Raw genomic sequence first — 19,745 nt, forward strand, 5'->3', positions numbered from 1 at the left:
TCTCCAGCGTTTGTTTTTAGATATCCAAGCTTTTGTTTCAGCTCTGTATCTGTGAGATGGCATCCCTCTAAACATTTTGAACAACTTTATGAAGATCGACCTTCTGTTAGAGGTGAGACCTTCTCCAAAATTAACCGGTTAAACCCTGGACCAAATCTGTGGAAGGGGGAAGTAAGTTTGGACAGAACCCTCTCTCCGCCCTCGCGTGAATCCATCAGACAGAAAGCGCGATATGGCCGGGAAGCTGAGAATATGGCCTGGCTGCAAAGCCAGGTGTGAGAAGGTAAGTTCCATCATTGGGTGGTGGTTGACATACTTGGTTTATCTGTGCTGGGTATGACGGAGTGAGGGGGAGGGACTGGCAGTTGGAAGTGTTGGCCATGAAATAAAGATCAGATTTTATCGCCGAGACTCTCTCTCTCTGATCTTGTTTCAAAGTCTTCTGGCTCTGGGGCTGGAGAGGAATCACTCCAGGCGCCCTAAGGGAAGCAGCTGGATAGATTTGGAAAGGTTTCTGGATGCTGAGAGCTCCACTCCTGTGAGGAAGCCACAAGGGGATGTAAATAGCCCTGAACTGCCAGTTGTTCTCTCTCTCTCTCTCTAGTTGCAACAGAACAGCGTGTCTCCCACCAGCGTCGCTGAAAGCGTCAGAGCCTCAGACAGAGCACATTGAGTCCAGTGGCTGTCAGCTCCCAGTCTCTGCCTGGATTTGCGAGCGATGCTGTGAGGCTTGGGGATGTGCTGCTGACGGTCTCCAGCGCGTTTGTGTCTCCTCAGGAACAGGTCTCCACTTCAGCCGGCTCCCGGGCGCTCCTGACCGAGGGGAGAGAACCGGGAGATGATGGACTAACGGGCTCCACTCTCTCTCTCTCTCTCACACACACACCCCTCCACACGCAATGGCCCCCGCGATCTTCAGGAGTCTCCTCGCACTTGTTCACATCGCCCAAGGTAAACGGCGCCTGCTTTTCCCCGGGGCTGACAGAGCCCCGGAGTTAGACCCGGAGTGAGTAAGGGGGTTGGGGGGGTGCGGAGGTAGGATTCACAGCCAGTGTAGGGAGATGTAGGCACGGACCCTACAGAGATGGGCAGGAAGGAGTCATCCCCAGGTACAGAGAGTCAGCGGTGAACACATTATCAGATAAACAGATAGATCGAGTGAGCAGCTAGAGGGGAATAGGCAGTTACCGATCTGCAAGGCTTTTATACGGATAAGAGATTTATAGATACATAAGGGTCTACATCATATAGACTAACATTGATTATACACTCTATAGATGGACAAGGGCTTTTATACTGTATTGATGCAAAATGATCTGAATTAATATATAGATAACGCTAATTAATATATAGATATATAGATTAACACTAATTTAACACCGTAGCAACGAATGTGTTTTAATACTCTATAGATGTACAGGGGGCTTAAACTACATATAGATTAGCATTGATTTCTCATCCTGTATATGGTCAAGTGCTTTAACGCTCTGTAGCTGTCCGAGGGGTTAAACAACGTATAAATTAGCATGAATTTCACACCCTATATATGGACGTACTTTAATCCTCTATCAATATACAAGGGGGTTAAACAACACATAGGTAAACCTTGATTTAACACTATATATGGGTGTGCTTTAACTCTCTAGAGATATACGTGAGGCTTAAGCAATATATAGATTAGCTTTCATTTAACACCCTGTGTATGGACAAAGGCTTTAACACGTGATGGATGTACAAGGGGTTTAAACAGCAGATAGATTCGCAATGTTTGAACAGTGTAGTATCCTTCTGGTCAATCAAACCAGTGGGTAGGCTTCTATTTCAGAGAGTACTTTTTTGTTGGGGCTATTTGTGAAGCAGCCCTCTGTAAGGTGGGACAGGAGGCGATTGAGGGAGACTGGAAATGCGAAGCAATGGGAATGTATCGGGAATGGAAGCGAGAGGCACTGAATTGCTGTCGCTTCCTCAATGCGAGTGACGTGAAAGTTAATAAAATATATACGAATGGGGGTCTGTGGTCGAGTTTTGTTTCTGTTGTTTGGAATTGGTCGGGTCTGGTTGGAATCAGTGACTTGTTTCTCATTCCCACCTGAGCGGTGACGGGAGGGGTAATGACGGCTACTTGCTTTCAGTTTTAGGGTTCGGTGTTGATCCAGCCCAGGAAATCGACGTTTTCTCTGCATTGCAACTGAGCGATTCAACCGAGGGCATCGTCCAGGTCCAAGGATTTCACAGTGGAAGCCGGGCATTCCTGTTCCAAGGTAACAACATAACGCTGACAGAGTCCTCACCTAAACCCAGAACCAACGCTGGAGGTTACACGCGTGGGTTTGCTCTCGCCCTGAAGTACACGAATTCAAGAGAACGTGGGGTTAAAAAGCAAAATACTCTAATCTGAAATGGTAATAGAGACCGCTGGAGAAACTCAGCAGGTGTGGCAGCATCTGTGGAGGGAGAAACAGAGTTAATGTTTCAAACGTATAGATAAGAGTCATACCAGACTTGTAATTCTGCCAGACCTGCTCTGTGTGTGTGTGTAAATACAGGGTTAATCCAGACCGTGAGAGTGGGACTGTGCTTGCATTGCGTTAAAATATTTTTTAAAAATTGTGATTCCTTTCTGCTTCCGAACGAAACACATCAATGATTTATCGAAACTTTCTTCCTTGCGCTAGAAATAGCCATTAAATTAACCCGAAGCCATAAAGCTGGTCACTGGCATTTTCTTTACTAAGAACAGAGACCAGCCTGGTCGAACAAGTAAATATGTTCTCCGGATTTCGGGTTACTCAGCTCAGAAACAAAAAAAAGTGTACCCCCTCGATGAGTTGGCAAATGCTGCTTGAGAATCGGAAACAGAACAAATAAAAACAAAATCCCACAGAGAAAAACATTTCTGTTTGGACAGAATTGGACCGAATCATTTTTTGACAAGATCATTTGCATTGAACCCTGTTATCCTTCTCCACAAACAGCCGGAGTGATCCTAGATTCCTACCTCTGGAGATCTCTTCCTTAGACTACAATGTGCATCAGTTACTGTCGTCCGCTTGCCCGGGAAGGGGATTGTAATGTTGACATTTCCTTTGTGTGGAGGCCGGTTTATTAAAGTTTCCCTGTAATGTTCGGAGGGTTACATCTTACATTAAAAAAAAATCCTCATGTGAGGTGGCAAGGTTATTTTCTTATTGCCCATCCCTAATTGTCCCAGAGGGCAGTTAAGAGTCACCCAAGTGTAGACAAGACCAGGTGAAGACAGCAGATTTCCTTCCCTGAAGAACATTAGTGAACCAGGTGGGGTTTTATGACAACAGACCTCATTGTCAAAATGCAGATTTCGATCGAATTTCACCATCTGCTATGGTAGGGTTTGAACCTGTGTCTCACCATATCAACCTGAATGTGTTAATTATAATCCACTGACATTTCCACCACCTCCCATGTAGTCAATGACATATTGGCCTAAAAACAAATAAAAGATGTCTAAGTAGAACAAAGAACAGACCCTTTGGCTCACCATGATTATACCGACCATGTTCTCATTTTAAACTAATCCCATCTGTCTGCACATAGTCCATATCCTTCTATTCCCTGCCTGTTAATGTATCTTTTAGAAGTTGCTTTTACATCTGCTTTTACCACTTCCCTGAGCAGGTTGTTCCAGACACCCACCACCCTCTGAGTAAAAACCTTGCCTCACACATCTCCTTTAAACCGCCCCCCCACCCCACTCACCATAAACCTATGTCGCCTAGTATTTAACATTTCCATCCTGGAAAAATAAGACACCGGCTATCTGCCCAATCCATGCCTTTAATGATTTTATATACTTCTTTCAGTTCACCCCTCGGCCTCTGACAAAAACAATCCAAATTTGTCCAATCTCTCCAAATAGTTAATAACACTCCAATCCAGGCAGCATCATAGAAAATCTCTTTTGTACCACTCCACATCCTTTTGATTTGATTTATTATTGTCACATGTACTGAGATACAGTGAAAAGTACTGTTTTAATGTTAACCAAAGAAGCCGTACCATGCGTAAGTATATCAAAGTAATAGAACAGAATGAAGAATGTAGTGTTATAGCTACAGAGAAGGTGCAGAGAAAGGCCAACTCGAACATATGAGAGGTCCATTCAAAAGTCTGATAACAGCAGGAAAAAGCTGTTCTTAAATCTGTTGGTACGTGTTTTCAAACTTCTGTATCTTCTGCCTGATTGAAGAGGGTGGAAGAGAGTATAACCAGGGTGGTGATTATGTTGGCTGCTTTCCCAAGGCAGCGAGAAGTGTAGATGGAGTTAATGGATGGAAGACTGGTTTTGTAATGGACTGGGCTGCATTCACAACTTTCTGTAATTTCCTCTGGTCTTGGGTACTGCAGTTGCAATAGCAAGCTGTGAGGCACCTGGATAGAATGCTTTCTATGGTGCATCGACAAAAATTGATAAGGGTCAATGTGGACATGCTGAATTTCTTTAGCCTCTGAGGAAGTGGAGATGTTGGTGTCCTTTCTTAACTGTAGCATTAATGTGGATGGACGAGGACATCCTTCCTATAGTGTGGTGATCAGGAATACACACAATACTCCAAATGCGACCTAACTAAAGTTTTATAAAGTCACAGTGATTTTAAAATATCCAACTTAAAACCTTAGCATTCCTGATTGTATGTGCTTACTGTGCACAAGTTGGCTCATGTGTTGCTTTTGTTAGAACAATGACTACACTGACTGGCTGCGATGTGATAGTTCTGAGATGTCATGGAGTTGTGAAAGTTGGAACACTAACATAAGTTTCTCCTTTGCTCAGCACAAGGCAGCATTAAGATGAACTTTTTTTAGATGTAGCTATCTAATCTCTATACTTTGGAACAAAAACAAAAATTGCTGGAGAAACTCAGCAGGTCTGGCAGATTCTGGGACAGAAAAACAGAATCAATGTTTTTGAGTCCGATGGCTCATCCTCAGAACTGGTTCAGAGTTCTGATGAAGTACAATTGGATCTCAAACGTTAACTCTGCTTTCTATCTGTGGATGGCACCAAGTCCTGCTGAGTTTCTGTAGTAACTTCTGTTTTTGTTTCAGATTTTCAGCATCCGCAGTTTACTGTATACACAGGAGACTTCAGCAATGATTTAACATTAAATACCATTTACAGCTATGCTTCCCTTCTCTTGGAAATAATGTTAACTGCTTTTACTAAGCAAAGTTTGATTAATAACAGTAGAGAGAAACACCTTGGAATGTATAACTTTAATTAAAGGTCCATATAAATGTATGTTTTTGCAGGTTATCAGAACTAAATCAAAATGGTGGACAAATGCATTTTTGTCATAGGCATGTTTGCCATGACTTCATTACCAGAGAGTGATATTACTGACAAAACTAATGTTTATTTCACAACTTGAATTGCTCTTGATACAGTGTGGGAGTGTGGGGAGGCACTGTGTTTGAGTTCAGGTGGTAGTGATGGTTGGGAAAGTGGCAGTGGGCAGAGACAGGAATGGGGAGACAGCTAAAGTAATGATTGCTTTTCCCACCAAAATTGAAGAAAGGATATTACAAACCCTTTCAGCTTTAATGTTGCAGAATTTACAATAACATTCAACTTACTGCATGTTCTACTCAATGTGATTGCTATGGTCTTGATACTTACAAAGCACACTCCATATTAGGCGTGCAGCCTGAGGGCAAACATTGGAAATTATCCAAAATGCAATGGAAATAAACTCTTTCTCTCTCTACCATGTTCCAGTCTGAAGTGCCATGATGTATTTACAATTCTTTTGATTCATTATAAGGCACATAGCTTGAAGCATTCTACAGCTTCCAGCCCCTTGGTGATAGGTCATTCGTGATAGGTGAGCTTCCCTCATTCCAGTCCGCCAGTGATTTCTTCAGTCTTTACTGCAGCCCTCAACATGTAATCCAGGACTTTGGAATTTGTCAGTCTGAACCAAGGACAAATATTTGCACTGGAAGACCAGCAAACCATGAACAGACCAAAGAGCATCTTGCACAGAACTGACGCTCTTCCGGGTCTTGTTGATGTTTGTTTTGCTGGGCACCCTTAGGAGCAGATAACCCTCGTCATGGAGTGCCTGTGATAAACCTCGACAAAAACCATTGCGTTTCTCTTCAAAATCTTCATTGCAAAGGCATATTCGACAAGGAGCTGAACAACAGTCTCTTACTCACTGCACCCTACTCAAGATCAGTATGTGTAGGGTGGTGATACTCTGAGCATACAGAATGAATTTGATAGAAAGGATATTTCTTACCACCAGGCACTTTATGTTTTGTTGCTTGTTTGTAAGTCCTGGCAATGAAACATTCTGCCGAATGTATTTGGCAAAAATCACAATGCAAGAGCTGAAAAGAATAGGGGAGAGAGGGCAGTCTTCGCTGACTCCAGATTGGATCAGAAAGTTTTGTGCTTCCCACCTGGTGATTGAAACTGCACCCGATTTGTGTAGAGCATTTGCATCCAATTCTGGATGCCATCCCCAAACTGCATTTTGGAGAGCACATCTGTCAATGAGGTGTGTAATATTCTGTTAAAGTCATTCTCCTGGTCCGGGCTGATGAGGCAGGTATCCACTCTCTTGTCTCCATATCTCTCAGAGACCTTCCTGCAAGGATGAGTTGCCAAGCCTGCAGCAGGCCTGACCCAATTAAACCCAATTGCCCTTGGCTAGAATGTTGGAGTTAACATGTGAGATGAACCACCAATTTTTAATTTCCTCCTTCTTCTCTTTGTGCGTGTAGATGAAGGTGAGGATGTTTTTCCTCATGGATTCACATATTCTCCTGAAGAGAAGCATTCCCTTGCAGCCTCTAGCTGGTCTTGGCCAAAAAATGTCACAAAGAGATGAATGCAGCTAGGCCCAAGAGACAATGCTTCTGAGAGGTTTACTCTTCTTAAAGGACTTGAAGGCCTTAGTCAGCTCACCCTGAATTGGCAGTTCGCCAAGAATCGCACATAATGAGATCTGAGACCTTGGTGAAAGAGGTCAGGAATGACTGGGAGGTCACTCTCTCTGTGGGTTTCTCATTGAACAGTCTGGCTTAAGAATATTCCCTGATCCTCACACTCTCAGACTGCGATGACTTTATTCAGCCACTCCATCCTGCTGGTCACAGAGCTCTCTCTCTCTCTCTGTCTCTGTCTCTCCATACCTTTCTGGGAGAAGGATGATGTTAACATTACTACCACACAGCACCAGAGACCCAGGTTCGATCCCAGCCTCAGACGACTCTCTATGTGGAGTTTGCACATTCTCCCTGTGTCTGTGCGGGTTTCCTCTTGGAGTGAGTCCAAAGACTTCTGAGCCTCTGATAGAAAGAAACTCACTTATGTTGTAAATAGGTGTAGAAAACGGATTTTCATCTGAGTAAATCTTTGATTGGCAGGAAGACAGGTTTCATGTGCAATTAAGAGCTCCATGGGGTCTTGAAGCTGGAAGGCTAATCAGATGCTGTCTTACCCTGAGCGAGGCAGTTGTCTGGGGTATAACTAACAGAGATGACTCCTCAATATGAAGATGTCCTCTCAGCCACTTTTCAAACAAGTTAATTTAAGAAAAGCACACAGAAAAAAGTGACAAGGCCATTACTATGTGAATCTGGGTCTGGGTCTGGGTTGGAGGAGTGGGAATTCGGAGGGCGATGGAGGTGGAAGCTGACACACAGGATAATGTTTGACTTTATCTCTGTAAACCTGTATGGAGACCTGGCACTCCGGCCTGACACCTTTTAGGGCAGTTCCCACACCCCCCCACTTCAGAACCACCCCTGCGCTCCCCTTCCTCACCCCGTTGCATCAGAAAACTGGTGAGCAATCACAAAATCCCAGTGACCTCCTTAATTCATCTTTAACAAGTCACCAAATGCCCTCAATTGCTTGTCTGCCAATCGGGGAAATGGGTGGTATTTCTGAGCATGGGAATCATGCTAGATGTTGGAAACAGTGCCCTGAAACTGACACGTTACAGCAAATACTGGAATTTTCAGACCTCCCCGCAAAATCTGCCTATGTCCTTGATCTCACTGGGGGGCCACAAAATCAGTCCTGTACCTTTATTTCTAAAGCAATTGCCCCATACGCCTTCCTAAGCCAGCTGCAAAGACTTGCACACATACATTCCCAGGTCTTGGTTCCTGCATCACGTTTGAAACTGTGCCATGCTGTCGATATTGTCACTCCTTGTTCTTCCTCCCAAAATGAGTTACATCAGCTTTCTCCATGCTGTACCTTATCTCTCATGGTAAAAACAATGACTGCAGATGCTGGAAACCAGATTCTGGATTAGTGGTGCTGGAAGAGCACAGCAGTTCAGGCAGCATCCGAGGAGCAGTAAAATTGACGTTTTGGGCAAAAGCCCTTCATCAGGAATAAAGGCAGAGAGCCTGAAGGGTGGAGAGATGAATGAGAGGAGGGTGGGGGTGGGGAGAAAGTAGCATAGAGTACATTAGGTGGGTGGGGGAGGGGATGAAGGTGATAGGTCAGGGAGGAGAGGGTGGAGTGGATAGGTGGAAAAGGAGATAGGCAGGTAGGACAAGTCTGGACAAGTCATGGGAACAGTGCTGAGCTGGAAGTTTGGAACTAGGGTGAGGTGGGGGAAGGGGAAATGAGGAAACTGTTGAAGTCCATATTGATGCCCTGGGGTTGAAGTGTTCCGAGGCGGAAGATGAGGCATTCTTGCTCCAGGCGTCTGGTGGTGAGGGAGCAGCGGTGAAGGAGGCCCAGGACCTCCATGTCCTCGGCAGAGTGGGAGGGGGAGTTAAAATGTTGGGCCACAGGGCGGTGTGGTTGATTAGTGCGGGTGTCCTGGAGATGTTCCCTAAAGCGCTCTGCTAGGAGGTGTCCAGTCTCCCCAATGTAGAGGAATCTGCATCGGGAACAATGGATACAATAAATGATATTGGTGGATGTGCAGGTAAAACTTTGATGGATGTGGAAGGCTCCTTTAGGGCCTTGGATGGAGGTGAGGGAGGAGGTGTGGGTGCAGGTTTTGCAATTCTGCGGTGGCAGGGGAAGGTGCCAGGATGGGAGGGTGGGTTGTAGGTGGGCGTGGACCTGACCAGGTAGTCACAGAGAGAACAGTCTTTGCGGAAGATGGAAAGGGTTTGTTTCCCCAGTCTGTCCCTGTTCTTCTGAATTTTTTATAACCTGCAATTTTTCTTACTATGTCCCTGTCTTTTGTATCATCTGCAAATTAGGCTTTCAGATACAATTCCAGATCATTATTATATATCAAAAGAAACATTTTCTTCCAGTCTAAGAGACAATTGTTCACCATTACTTTCTATGTTCCCCCTGTTCCTTGATTTTATATCCATGCAGTGACAGTCCTTTTAATCCCATGAGCTTCAATTGTGCTGAATGGTTGATTATCTGGCATCATATGAAAAGCCCTTTGAAAGTCCGTACATTTATCATCTACATTACACTCATCAATCCTCTCCATTACTTCATCAAAGGACTCAATCAAGTTAGTCAAACATGATTTGCCTTTAAGGATCTGCGCTGCTTTGGTTTATTAACTCATATTTTTCCACTGAATTAATTTTTCTAGACATTTCCCCACCCCGATGTCAAGCCATCTGGCCAGATTTATATCCCACCCCTTTTTTGAACATGATATAACATTTGCAGGACTTCAGTCCTTTAGCACAGCCCCCATAACTAAGAAAGATTATGGACTTAGCAGTTGTAAATCCCATCATTTATTCCCTCAGTAGCTGGGGTCAGACTGGAAATTTTTTTCTACACTGAGCACTGCCCATCCTTTAAGTGCTTCTTTTTTGTCAATTTTTATTTTATTAATTTCTCCACTGCCTCTTCCTTTGCTACAATATCGGCAATTGCCTCTTTAGTGAAGATAAATACAGTGGTCATTTCATGCCTCATCCATGACATCAGCTTCCACATAAAGGTTCCCCTTACTGACTCTGCTGACTCCTTATCTATTTTACCAATTAGATGTTTATGAAATATTATAACTTTCCTTCAGTATTACCCACTAATTAATTCTCATACACTCCTTGCCCCCTTTTCAATTCTTTGTGCTTTTTGCCTTCAGCTTTGATGTTAACTGGCTACAAACACAGTATTCATTATAAGCCTCTAATTTCTGTTACATGTTGACCTCGATCTCTTTACTCATTCATAGACCTCTAACTTTGCAACTCCTTTCTTTCACCATCAGGAATGTACCGGGTCTGAACCTGAACTCGATTGTCTTTGAAGATCTCCTGTTGCTCATTTACTGATTTAGCACCCGACCTGACTCTATTCCACCTTGGCCAGGGCTCTTTAACCCAGTGAAATTATCTCCCTTCTGGTTCAATATTTTCACATTTACTTTTTACTTATTCTTTTCCATAATTACCTGAAATCTAATGATCCTGGGAACGCTGTTTCTCAAACATTCTCCCACCTGAACAAACTCCTGCCTCACTTCATTCCCCAAAACTAGATCCAACTTTTCTCCTTTCCCTATTTGGTTGGCAACAGGATGACCAAAGAAATTCTGACGCATTCCAGGAATTCCTCCTTCCCTTTGGCCTTTGCATCATTTTCTCAGACTTTATTAGGATAATGGAAGTCTCCCTTTATTGCTACTGCAAATGTTGTTGTATCTCATTGCAACTTCTCTGCAAAGTTTCCTCCACTAACTCCTTCTCATTATTTGGTAACCTCAATGATAAACCAGCAGTGTAATAGCATCTTTATTGTTCCTTGTTCCTGATCAAATGGATGGTGCTTCTGATTTCTCAAGTAAACTATTCCTTTCAAATGTGTTGCATTATCATCTTTGATGGACGTTGCTATTTAGCACCTCGGTCCTGATTTTCTTTCCTTCCCTATTTTGTTGGGAGCCAATTTGCTCAGTTGGCTAGATGGATGGAACGTGGTTCACAATAATGCTAACAGCATTGGTATTTGATTCCTGTTCTGACTAAGGTCGACTTGGGACCTGCTGCCTTGCCCTGCTCCGAGGTTGTAAGGCATTAGGAAATGGGACATTAGGAAACCTCAGTGGACAATGAGCGAAGGACCTGAGTGAATGATCTTGCATTGATACTTCTTGGCCAGGGATAGCAAAGCTGAGATTTAGAGCTCTGTGCATTAAACATGGGGATGGGAGTCTATGAGGGCAACTGACTCCCTGTCTCTGCTAATGATCCAGCTCCAAATAACTATGTACCAGCAAGCTTCTTGAACCTTGCTATTGAAGCTCCTCCCCCCCACTTCTCCCACTCCCCTGGACCTCTCCAAACCAGGAGAGGCTGGCAGCTCATGGATCCGAGAGATTACTGCTGGAGCCCTAGGCCTTAGGGGTTTCAATGGCAAGGATGGCAGATGAGATGGGATTTGTGGAGCGATAGGGGTACGTTACAAGGGCTGGGCTGGCATTCTGCAGGCACTTCCTTGTCCCTTTATCTTTGCTCCCTATCCCCCAGATTAGGGCAAATCTTTTAGCCCAGTTGGCCAGTTGAGCTGGTTTCCAGTTGGGAACCAGACACCTTTCTCATTCGCCAGGGAGGCAGGCAGTTTTGCCGGTGGTAAGTTGAGGCCCTTGAGTTGTTGTTAGTTGAGGAGGATCCTAACTGTCCTTCTTGCCCAACATTCAATTATTGAAGAGCTGCAATGAGGGCGAATATCTCTCTGGGGGCAACTTGCCCTTTTGCCATCTTCCACACCACCTCCAGGGAGGAGAACATCATATGTTTACCCTTGTTCTTGTTTGAATGTAGTCTCAGTCTTTACTTTATATCATAACCTTATGTGATCACTTGAAGCTGTACCTCACTAACTTTATTTAAAGTGTTCCATGCATTTTCGCTTAATCTAAATCTGTCTTTGTTTAATCTTCATTTCCTCCATCTGAACCCTTGATTTCTGGGTCCATTCTTCATTTTCATGGTATTTGTCTCTCCTTTGTGCACTTCAAATCCTTTGTGCACCAAATACCTTCTGCCCAATGAATTAGCCTAATGACTTTGTGACATGAGTTTCAATCATATCCCATGGCACCACTTAACCTCTGTGTATACTCACCAGTCATTGTTGTAGTATAACCTGCCCATTTTGTACAGGTTGTTCCTTACCAGAAGGGGCCCTATTGAGCCCTTCATTGCATTCTAAGACATACTGTGGTGCAAAGTAAATGGTGAATTTGCAACAGCAGTGATTGCATTCCAAAAGTAATTTATCCAAGATCATTTTCACTTGATGATGGGACAGCAAAGTATGACTCCGTAGCAGATCAGTCACCAATGATGAACCCTGCTTTATTTTCTTTCCCTCTGAAATAAGAACACAAGGAACAGAAGCAGGAGTAGGCCATTCAGCCCCTCAGGCCTGCTCCACCATTAGGTACAATCATGGATGGTCTCATCTCTGCTTCAAATTCACTTTCCTGCCCGCTCTCCAAACCTGTTAATCCATTAACAGGGTGGAATGGTGCCTCAGTGGTTAGCACTGCTGCCTCACAGCACCAGAAACCCAGATTTGATTCCACCCTCAGTTGACTGTCTGTGTGGAATGTGCACATTCTCCTTGCATCTGTGTGGGTTCCCTCTGGGTGATCCGATTTCTTCCCATAGTCCAAACATGTGCCAGTAAGGGGGTTTGGCCAAGCTAAATTGCCCCATTGTTTCCAGGAGTGTACAGGTTAGGTGGAGTAGCCATGGGGAATTCAGGATTGCAGGGATAGGGTTGGTGGAGGGGGTGCTCTTCAGTAAGTCAGTGTGGACTTGATTGGCTGTATAGCCTGCTTTCACACTGTAGGGATTCAATTACTATTTAAAGCTCCATCTATCGCCTCCTTAAATTGACACAGTATCCCAGCATCCACCACATTCTGGGGTATGGAATTCCACAGATCCACGATCCTTTGGGAGAGGTAATTTCTCCTCAGCTCCATTTAAAATCTGTCACCCCTTATCCTAAAGCTATGATCTCTCAGATTGCCTCACATGAGGAAACATCCTTTCTATGTCTGCTTTGTCAATCCACTTTAGCATCTTTTATACCTCAGTTAGATCTCCCTTCAATTCTTCGAAGCACCAGAGAGTATTGGCCTAAACTGCTCAATGTCTCTTTGTAAAACATACCCCTCATCTCTGGAATGAGTGGCAATCTAAATTGATCAATTTGCATTCCCAGGGAAAAATGACAACTGACCCTGTTGTAGAAAGTGCTTTGAGAATTTTTAACCTTAATAAGACACTCCAAGAACATATATGTAGTGTCTTTCTCTATGGAGGTCTTGGCTTCCGCTAAAAGGTAAGGCAATAGTTCTGTTTTCAGGAACTTCAGGTTGACTGTTTAGAAACAGGATTTATTCAATTTCAAAATATGGTGTCCAGGGTGATTGGATTGCCATGACTTTGAAAATACTGGAATATCAGACAATATTATGTAAAAGGAAAATGCTGCGGATGCTGGAAGTCTGAAACAGGATAAAAAGGAAACTCAGCATCCATAGAGATAGAAATAGAGGTAACGTTGCAAGTTCAGCATGGCCTTTCTTTGGAACTGTTGATTACATGCCTCTAATGGACCCCGTGACATTTTGCAATCAAAACTTTAAAATTGTAGGGCTATGAAGAAAGATGTTGTGAAACTTGAAAGGGATCAGAAAAGATTTACAAAGATGTTGCCAGGGTTGGAGGTTTGAGCTATAGGGAGAGGCTGAATAGGTTGGGGCTATTTTCACTGGAGCATCAGAGGCTGAGGGGTGACCTTATAGAAGTTTATGAAATCATGAGGGGCATGGATAGGGTGAATAGTCAATGTCTTTTCTCCAGGATAGGGGAGTCCAAAACTAGAGGACATAGGTTCAGGGTGAGAGGGGAAAGATTTAAAAGGAAACTAAGGGGCGAGTGTGGTACATGTATGGAATGAGGAAGTGGTGGAGGCTGGTACAATTACAACATTTAAAAGGCATCTGGATGGGTACATGAATAGGAAGGGTTTAGAGGGACGTGGGGCAAATTGGACTAGATTAATTTAGGATATCTGTTCAGTATAGACGAGTTGAACCGAAGGGTCCGTTTCCGTGCTGTACATCTCTCTATAACTAGATAAAATATGGGGGCTGTTTAGATTAATACTTCAAAATGCTGTCACAGAAACAATGGGCCGAATGGCTTCATTTCTGTGCTGAGTTATTCAATCAATATATAATGATGGGCATGTGATCCTCCCTGAGTTATTTTCCCATATTTGTGGCATCCACACAATTGTATGGCTGAAGATGTATGAAGGAGGGAAATGTTTTTCCTGTATTTTTATTGAAATGCTATGAATCTCTTTGGTTGCTTCTTTGTTGTTTATCGACATTACACCAAAACTACAGCAGCACAAAGGGTTATCATCTCCTGCGCTGGTACACTTCTGTCCTTACATTTGAGAAACGAACAAGAGAGTTGTTAAAAACAGACTATGACTAGAATGGACCTTGTGTTTAACAATGGATATATGAGCGTAAAAGACAGGACATGGAAATAAAAATGAGGCATGAATAAATGATTCTTTCTCTAAATGATGTCCCACTTCACAACTTGATACTAACAGTAAAGGATGGCCGAGGTCAAATATACAAAATATAAAGTGGAAAGCGGAGGAGAGTGAAAACAGACATTGGATGCATTTTATGTGAAATTACTTACTTTGCATCATGATCAGTCACAGACATAAATCCCAAAGGGACTGTCTTTTTTAGGGGATGTGTATTTTGCACATGAATTACAGTGAGCAAAGGAAGAGATTGGATGAGCTGAAATAAAAAAGGAAATGGACAAAGAAACATAAAGAGACCTGTGAAATTTTGCTTAGTCTGAAAGAAAACAGACAGGGAGATGTGAACTGCACTTTACCAACATGGACAACTTTGCATGAGCAATAGATAGCAAAGAATAGAAATTGAGAGCAGGTGACAGGAGACAGGCAAGAATTCCATGAAGAAAGAACAAAGGAAAATGGGTGTGGATCGACCGCATTAATATTTATAAATGGCAACACAATATTGTTTGAATTTTATTATTCATGTTACCATCAGGCAACAGGCAAATCACAGCTACTGAGGTAATTGGATTTTGAAGGTATTCCACCCTAGCTCAGTTCAAAGCATGTTATAAAGAATTCTGAAAGCTGATTAAGGTTAATTAAGATATGGTGAAGCTGCCAGGATGGGGAGGGTGCAATGAAATTAAGCTGAGAGAACCTCGCCTCCAAAGAAGCTAATGTATTTAAATCCGTTGTCAAGAACAAATGTTTTCATGAACTCGTGTGAAATTCCTTTGTTGCGGTGGAGAACAGAGAAACGGCAACAGACATAGCTCAGCTCAATTCAACAAGATCGAAGGATTACTAAATGATAATACATGAATATTCACTTGCTGGAAAAGTAGCCAAGTGGGTTTTGAGTCAAAATAATTATGGCAATTTTGGACAGTGCAATTTTTAAGTGAAAAGGAAAATACAGTGAATTTTACAAAGACGCAGAGTATTAGTCCTATGATATTTTCATTGTCAGTAAAGGTACATTTTAAGGTAGAAATACATTTTTGCAATTTTAGCTTCTGTTGTCGCATGAAGATATATTTTCTGTTGTAATTTAAAGCATTTTGTTATCCGTGGTGTGACATGTCTAAGGTTACAAGTGATAGATAAGTTTACAACTTCACAGCTAGCCACAGCCACAATAGGTTAGAAGTATCTATGCAAATGAACGCAGTATCCTTAAGCACCGAGGAATTAAGACTGAGGAAGATCTCTTGCTGTACTGCCAGGGCCATCAAGTCACATTTAGCCAAGGCATAGGGATCACAGCTGTGTGTCTCTGCTCAGGGTTTTCAAGGAAGACTTAGTTATTGTAGCTGTCATTGTGCCTGATCCTGAGAGAGCTCACAGGCCAGTGTGAGAGGTAGGTTTGATTAGCTGGCAATTGAGCTTATAGGAAATTAGATTTGGATGTAAATGAAACATAGAGCTTTGCCTGTTTTTAAAACCACAGAGTGGTAGGGAGCTGGAAGGAGTTCTCCTTACATAAAAGAGCGCATTGATTCAGCCAGGCTCTTCAATAGGCTGAAAATACAAGACATAAATCATGTTTGGACACTCCCACATTTCAGACTGCTAGCTCAGCTATAAGCTTGGCACAGATTTGCGAGCAGATTGCTTGCTGTGGACATTCAATTGGGAATTGGTTTTTGTTTTGTTATTGGGAAGAAGAGGAGGACCTTAAAAGAGGCATGCAAGAAGTACTGTTTCCAATAAAATGAATTAACCCTCAGATTAATTAATTGGTTAAAATGGGACTCATCTTTGAGCCTTCTGGAGTATTATCTAAAAGGGAAAATAATTAAAAATAAGTCTTGAGTCATCGCTTTGAGCGATGGGATTTTATTGGTCTTGATTTTTAAAGCATTTCCTGGTTGAAATCCCTCGATGTTCAATGTCTCATTGTGTAGTATATAACACATTCGCAATGGCTGAAGATGAACACTTTGATGTGATTGCTTCTGAACTGCTTCATCATTTATTGATGATTCTATTAAAGTTCCTCATGTGTTTGAATCATCTGAAGGGCTTGCATTGGCGTTTCAAAGGAATGAAATACTATCTGCTCAGTGAAAATGGTCAGTTGACTGTTACGACTTCAGATCTTCAAAGTAAAAATCTGCCTGAGGAAGGTTATGAGCCTAGTCCCAGTTTTGCCCCTACGGTTGGAAGAACTACAGCAGGTTGAAGCAGGAAGATTGAAATAAATTTGCCCTTAGTTGTTATCAGTGTACCTGCAGTGGGATGGTCTTAATTCTCTGCGGCAAACTGTCTTGCTACCCATTATCCCTCAACTAAGTCTTGGGAGTTTAGCTGTAATAACTAGAGATGGGACCATAATTGCATTGTCTTTGTGGGGAGCTGACTCCTGATTATTAGGGTCCCACAGGAGGGTGCTTTTGACAAAAAAGAATCAAACATTTGTTTTTTGTTGGTGGTTGTAGAGGCTGAAGAATTCTGAGTGCTCATGTCTGCTCTGGTCAAGAAGCGACCAGTTTGTCTTGGTGCATAGCTTAGACCTCAATTTTACTCATTAAAGAAGCTTAATGCCCCATTGGTAAGTTTGTCACTGCTATTGTTAACTCCGCTACTCAATTTCCATTCATGGTCCGAGTTCAAATCAGCTCTATCAAATTTGTTAACATTCTGCTCCTCTCAATTCCACATTATTTGGTTTTAATTATTTGTTAACCTCCGTGTCCTTTGAGAAACGTTGTTTCAGGTAATTTGTCCCTTTTCTTAACCTTATGGTCTTTGCGTAATTCAATTTTCCTCCTGCTCTTTTATTATTTGTTTCTTCTTGGAGCGTGCATCACCGATTTTATCTGTTACAGAGCTAATGTTTCACGAAGGCGATGTCCTTGATTTGTAAGTCTTAGCTGTGGGAGTTGGGATTAAGTGACAAAAATTTGGCATTCGGAAGATATCTTCTTTCAGAGAATCATTGCAGTTATAGGCAGTTAATTTGAACAGTCTGTTGACAAAGAATTGGACATCATTGTTGCATTAAATATCAAGCATGGGTAAGACTTAAAACAGAATGCTGCAGTGACAAAACAACATTTTTGAGACATTAATTGTCAGAACTGATAGACAAGTAAAAATATTTTAAGCAACTTTTCAAGGTTAATAAATCTCCCTCTCAACCCTGAATCCGCTGTCTTCTTGCCTGCAAGGTTATTGAAATGACTTCATTCTGTCTGGTGTTTCTGTACTATATTAGACAGCAGAGGTCAGCTGTGCATAGCTTTCTAAGTGACCTTTAATCAATAAGGCCAACCACAACTAGGTTGCTGCTTGACCTTGTTAAACGGAAGCCATAGTTCTGTGAAACTTAACAATTCCACTTGTGACTTAGCGAATCCATGATGAATGGGAATTCAAAGATATGTAAGAAAGCTTTTTTAAGGAAATCAATCTACAGGGAAATATGTCTTGTGTTTGGTGATGTGTTAATAGCAGAGAACTTTAACGTGAAAACATTGAGTATTCATGCAATGATTCTGGACAATATAATTTCTATGCTCAAATATGTTAATTTTGTTTTGCAAATAATGAATGTCCCTTCATAAAGTTAACAATGAATCACTGGAGCCATTGTGCCTAGTTTTCTCTTTCACCATATATTCAGTAATCTGGTATACCTGCTATAGAACCCACTCAAAAATCCATGGAAATTAATATTGAGTGGGTTTGTAACAGGGAGGCAGTGTATCCACATTAGATCACCCACCAACTGGTAGAAATAATGAATTATTTTCTCTTCACGAAGTTGTCCACCACATGCCATTTTCTTCTTCATTATCTACTTCTCTCCCTCTCTTCCTTTATTTCTTTTCCTAAAAAGGTTATACTTTTCCTGTACTTTCCCTCTCTCTCTTTTCTTATCACTTCTCCTGGTCTATCACATGGCCTTGATATTGCTCAGGAGTTGAGCAGGGTGAATGAGAGCCCATCAGTAAGAGGTGGATGTGCCAAAGCTGGGGGTGTGAAGGCCTGCTGTTGTTAATAGTGAGGCCCTATTTACATAGACGACCACTGAGCCATACACTGAAAGCAACCAGATTGACAGCCTGGGGTCCACTGTATGACTTCATAACTACTATCAATTTTCATAAATATCCATCTGGTTCATTAATGTCCTTTAGGGAAAGAAATCTTCCATCTTTACCTGTTCTGGTTTACATGTGACTCCAGACCCATGGCAATGTGATTGACACTTAACTGTCCTCTGGGTAATTAGGGATGGGCAATAAATGATTGGCCAAGTGACGCTCATGTCCAAAGGAAAAAACATCATTAATATTCATTGCAACCCATCCACTTGCACAGTGACCGTGACTACACTTTCTCACACCCTTCTTCCTGGAAGGACTCCATTGCATTCTCCCAGTTTCTCGACATGCCACGGGCCCTTAACTGTTGTCAACCCATTTCTTGCACTTCTGCCCTCACATCTTACCCACCCTCCCAGAACCACGGTGGGGTTCCTCTGGTTTCAATTTCCACCCCACCAGTCTCCATGTTCAGAATGTCATAGAGTGATGGGGAAGCTCCCCCCTCCACCCCCTTGAAAGTCCTAGAAGCATGGGAAAATTCAGACCAATCAGTGAACATAAGGACATGCTGAGAAGCTGCTCCTCCAATTGCAGACTGGTTCTTTCCCATGCTTGGTGCTGATAGGCTCACTCATGGTCCTATCAGCAACAAACGCAGGAGGAAAATTTGTGAATGGAGGTACAACGGGCAATTGGACAAGTAAGTGATAGCATTCAGATAGTCACCTGGATCCCTTTAACTGAGATTGAGGTCAAGAGGCTTTTGTAGAGGCTGGGATCAGAGCTGCCTTTTGTTGAGGTCAGAACCAGGAGTGTAGATGGGGGCCTATAGGTGAGGCTAGGATTAGTCCTAGAGCTCTGTTTGCCAGGTCCTGGGTGAGTCAGCTTTCTGGGGTGGGTAGCTGTGGAGGGAGGGGGCGAGATGCCTGCAACACTAATGCAGGGGAAGAAACTATCTGTGAGATACATGTGGGTGGAATATGGCTTTTTGCATGTAGAAGGGTGTGCCAATTATTCAGAAAGAATGGGTTGGGAGTGGAATAAGAAAGCTGCAAGAGGATTATTGGGCTGAAGGGTTCTGCAAGGAAGGGTTGAGAGAGACAATGCAA

The 19,745-nt window shown here is 42.7% G+C and overlaps 1 protein-coding gene across 3 annotated transcripts in view; it reads left to right on the forward strand.

Moving 5' to 3' along the window:
* Positions 1 to 267: 267 nt before the first annotated feature.
* The window catches only part of LOC140458014 (protein kinase C-binding protein NELL2-like), a 375,163-nt gene continuing 355,685 nt past the window's right edge, over positions 268 to 19,745 (forward strand). For 2 of the 3 annotated variants that reach the window (XM_072551972.1, XM_072551971.1), the window contains exons 1-2: positions 402 to 951; positions 2,133 to 2,261. In XM_072551972.1, coding sequence (XP_072408073.1) covers positions 900 to 951; positions 2,133 to 2,261 — 181 coding nt within the window. In that variant the 5' untranslated portion in view covers positions 402 to 899. Of the gene's footprint in view, positions 284 to 401; positions 952 to 2,132; positions 2,262 to 19,745 lie in introns of those variants that run through there. The other variant, XM_072551970.1, reaches the window with a different exon arrangement.

Source organism: Chiloscyllium punctatum, chromosome 32, assembly GCF_047496795.1.
Source record: "Chiloscyllium punctatum isolate Juve2018m chromosome 32, sChiPun1.3, whole genome shotgun sequence".
NCBI classification, from domain to species: domain Eukaryota; kingdom Metazoa; phylum Chordata; class Chondrichthyes; order Orectolobiformes; family Hemiscylliidae; genus Chiloscyllium; species Chiloscyllium punctatum.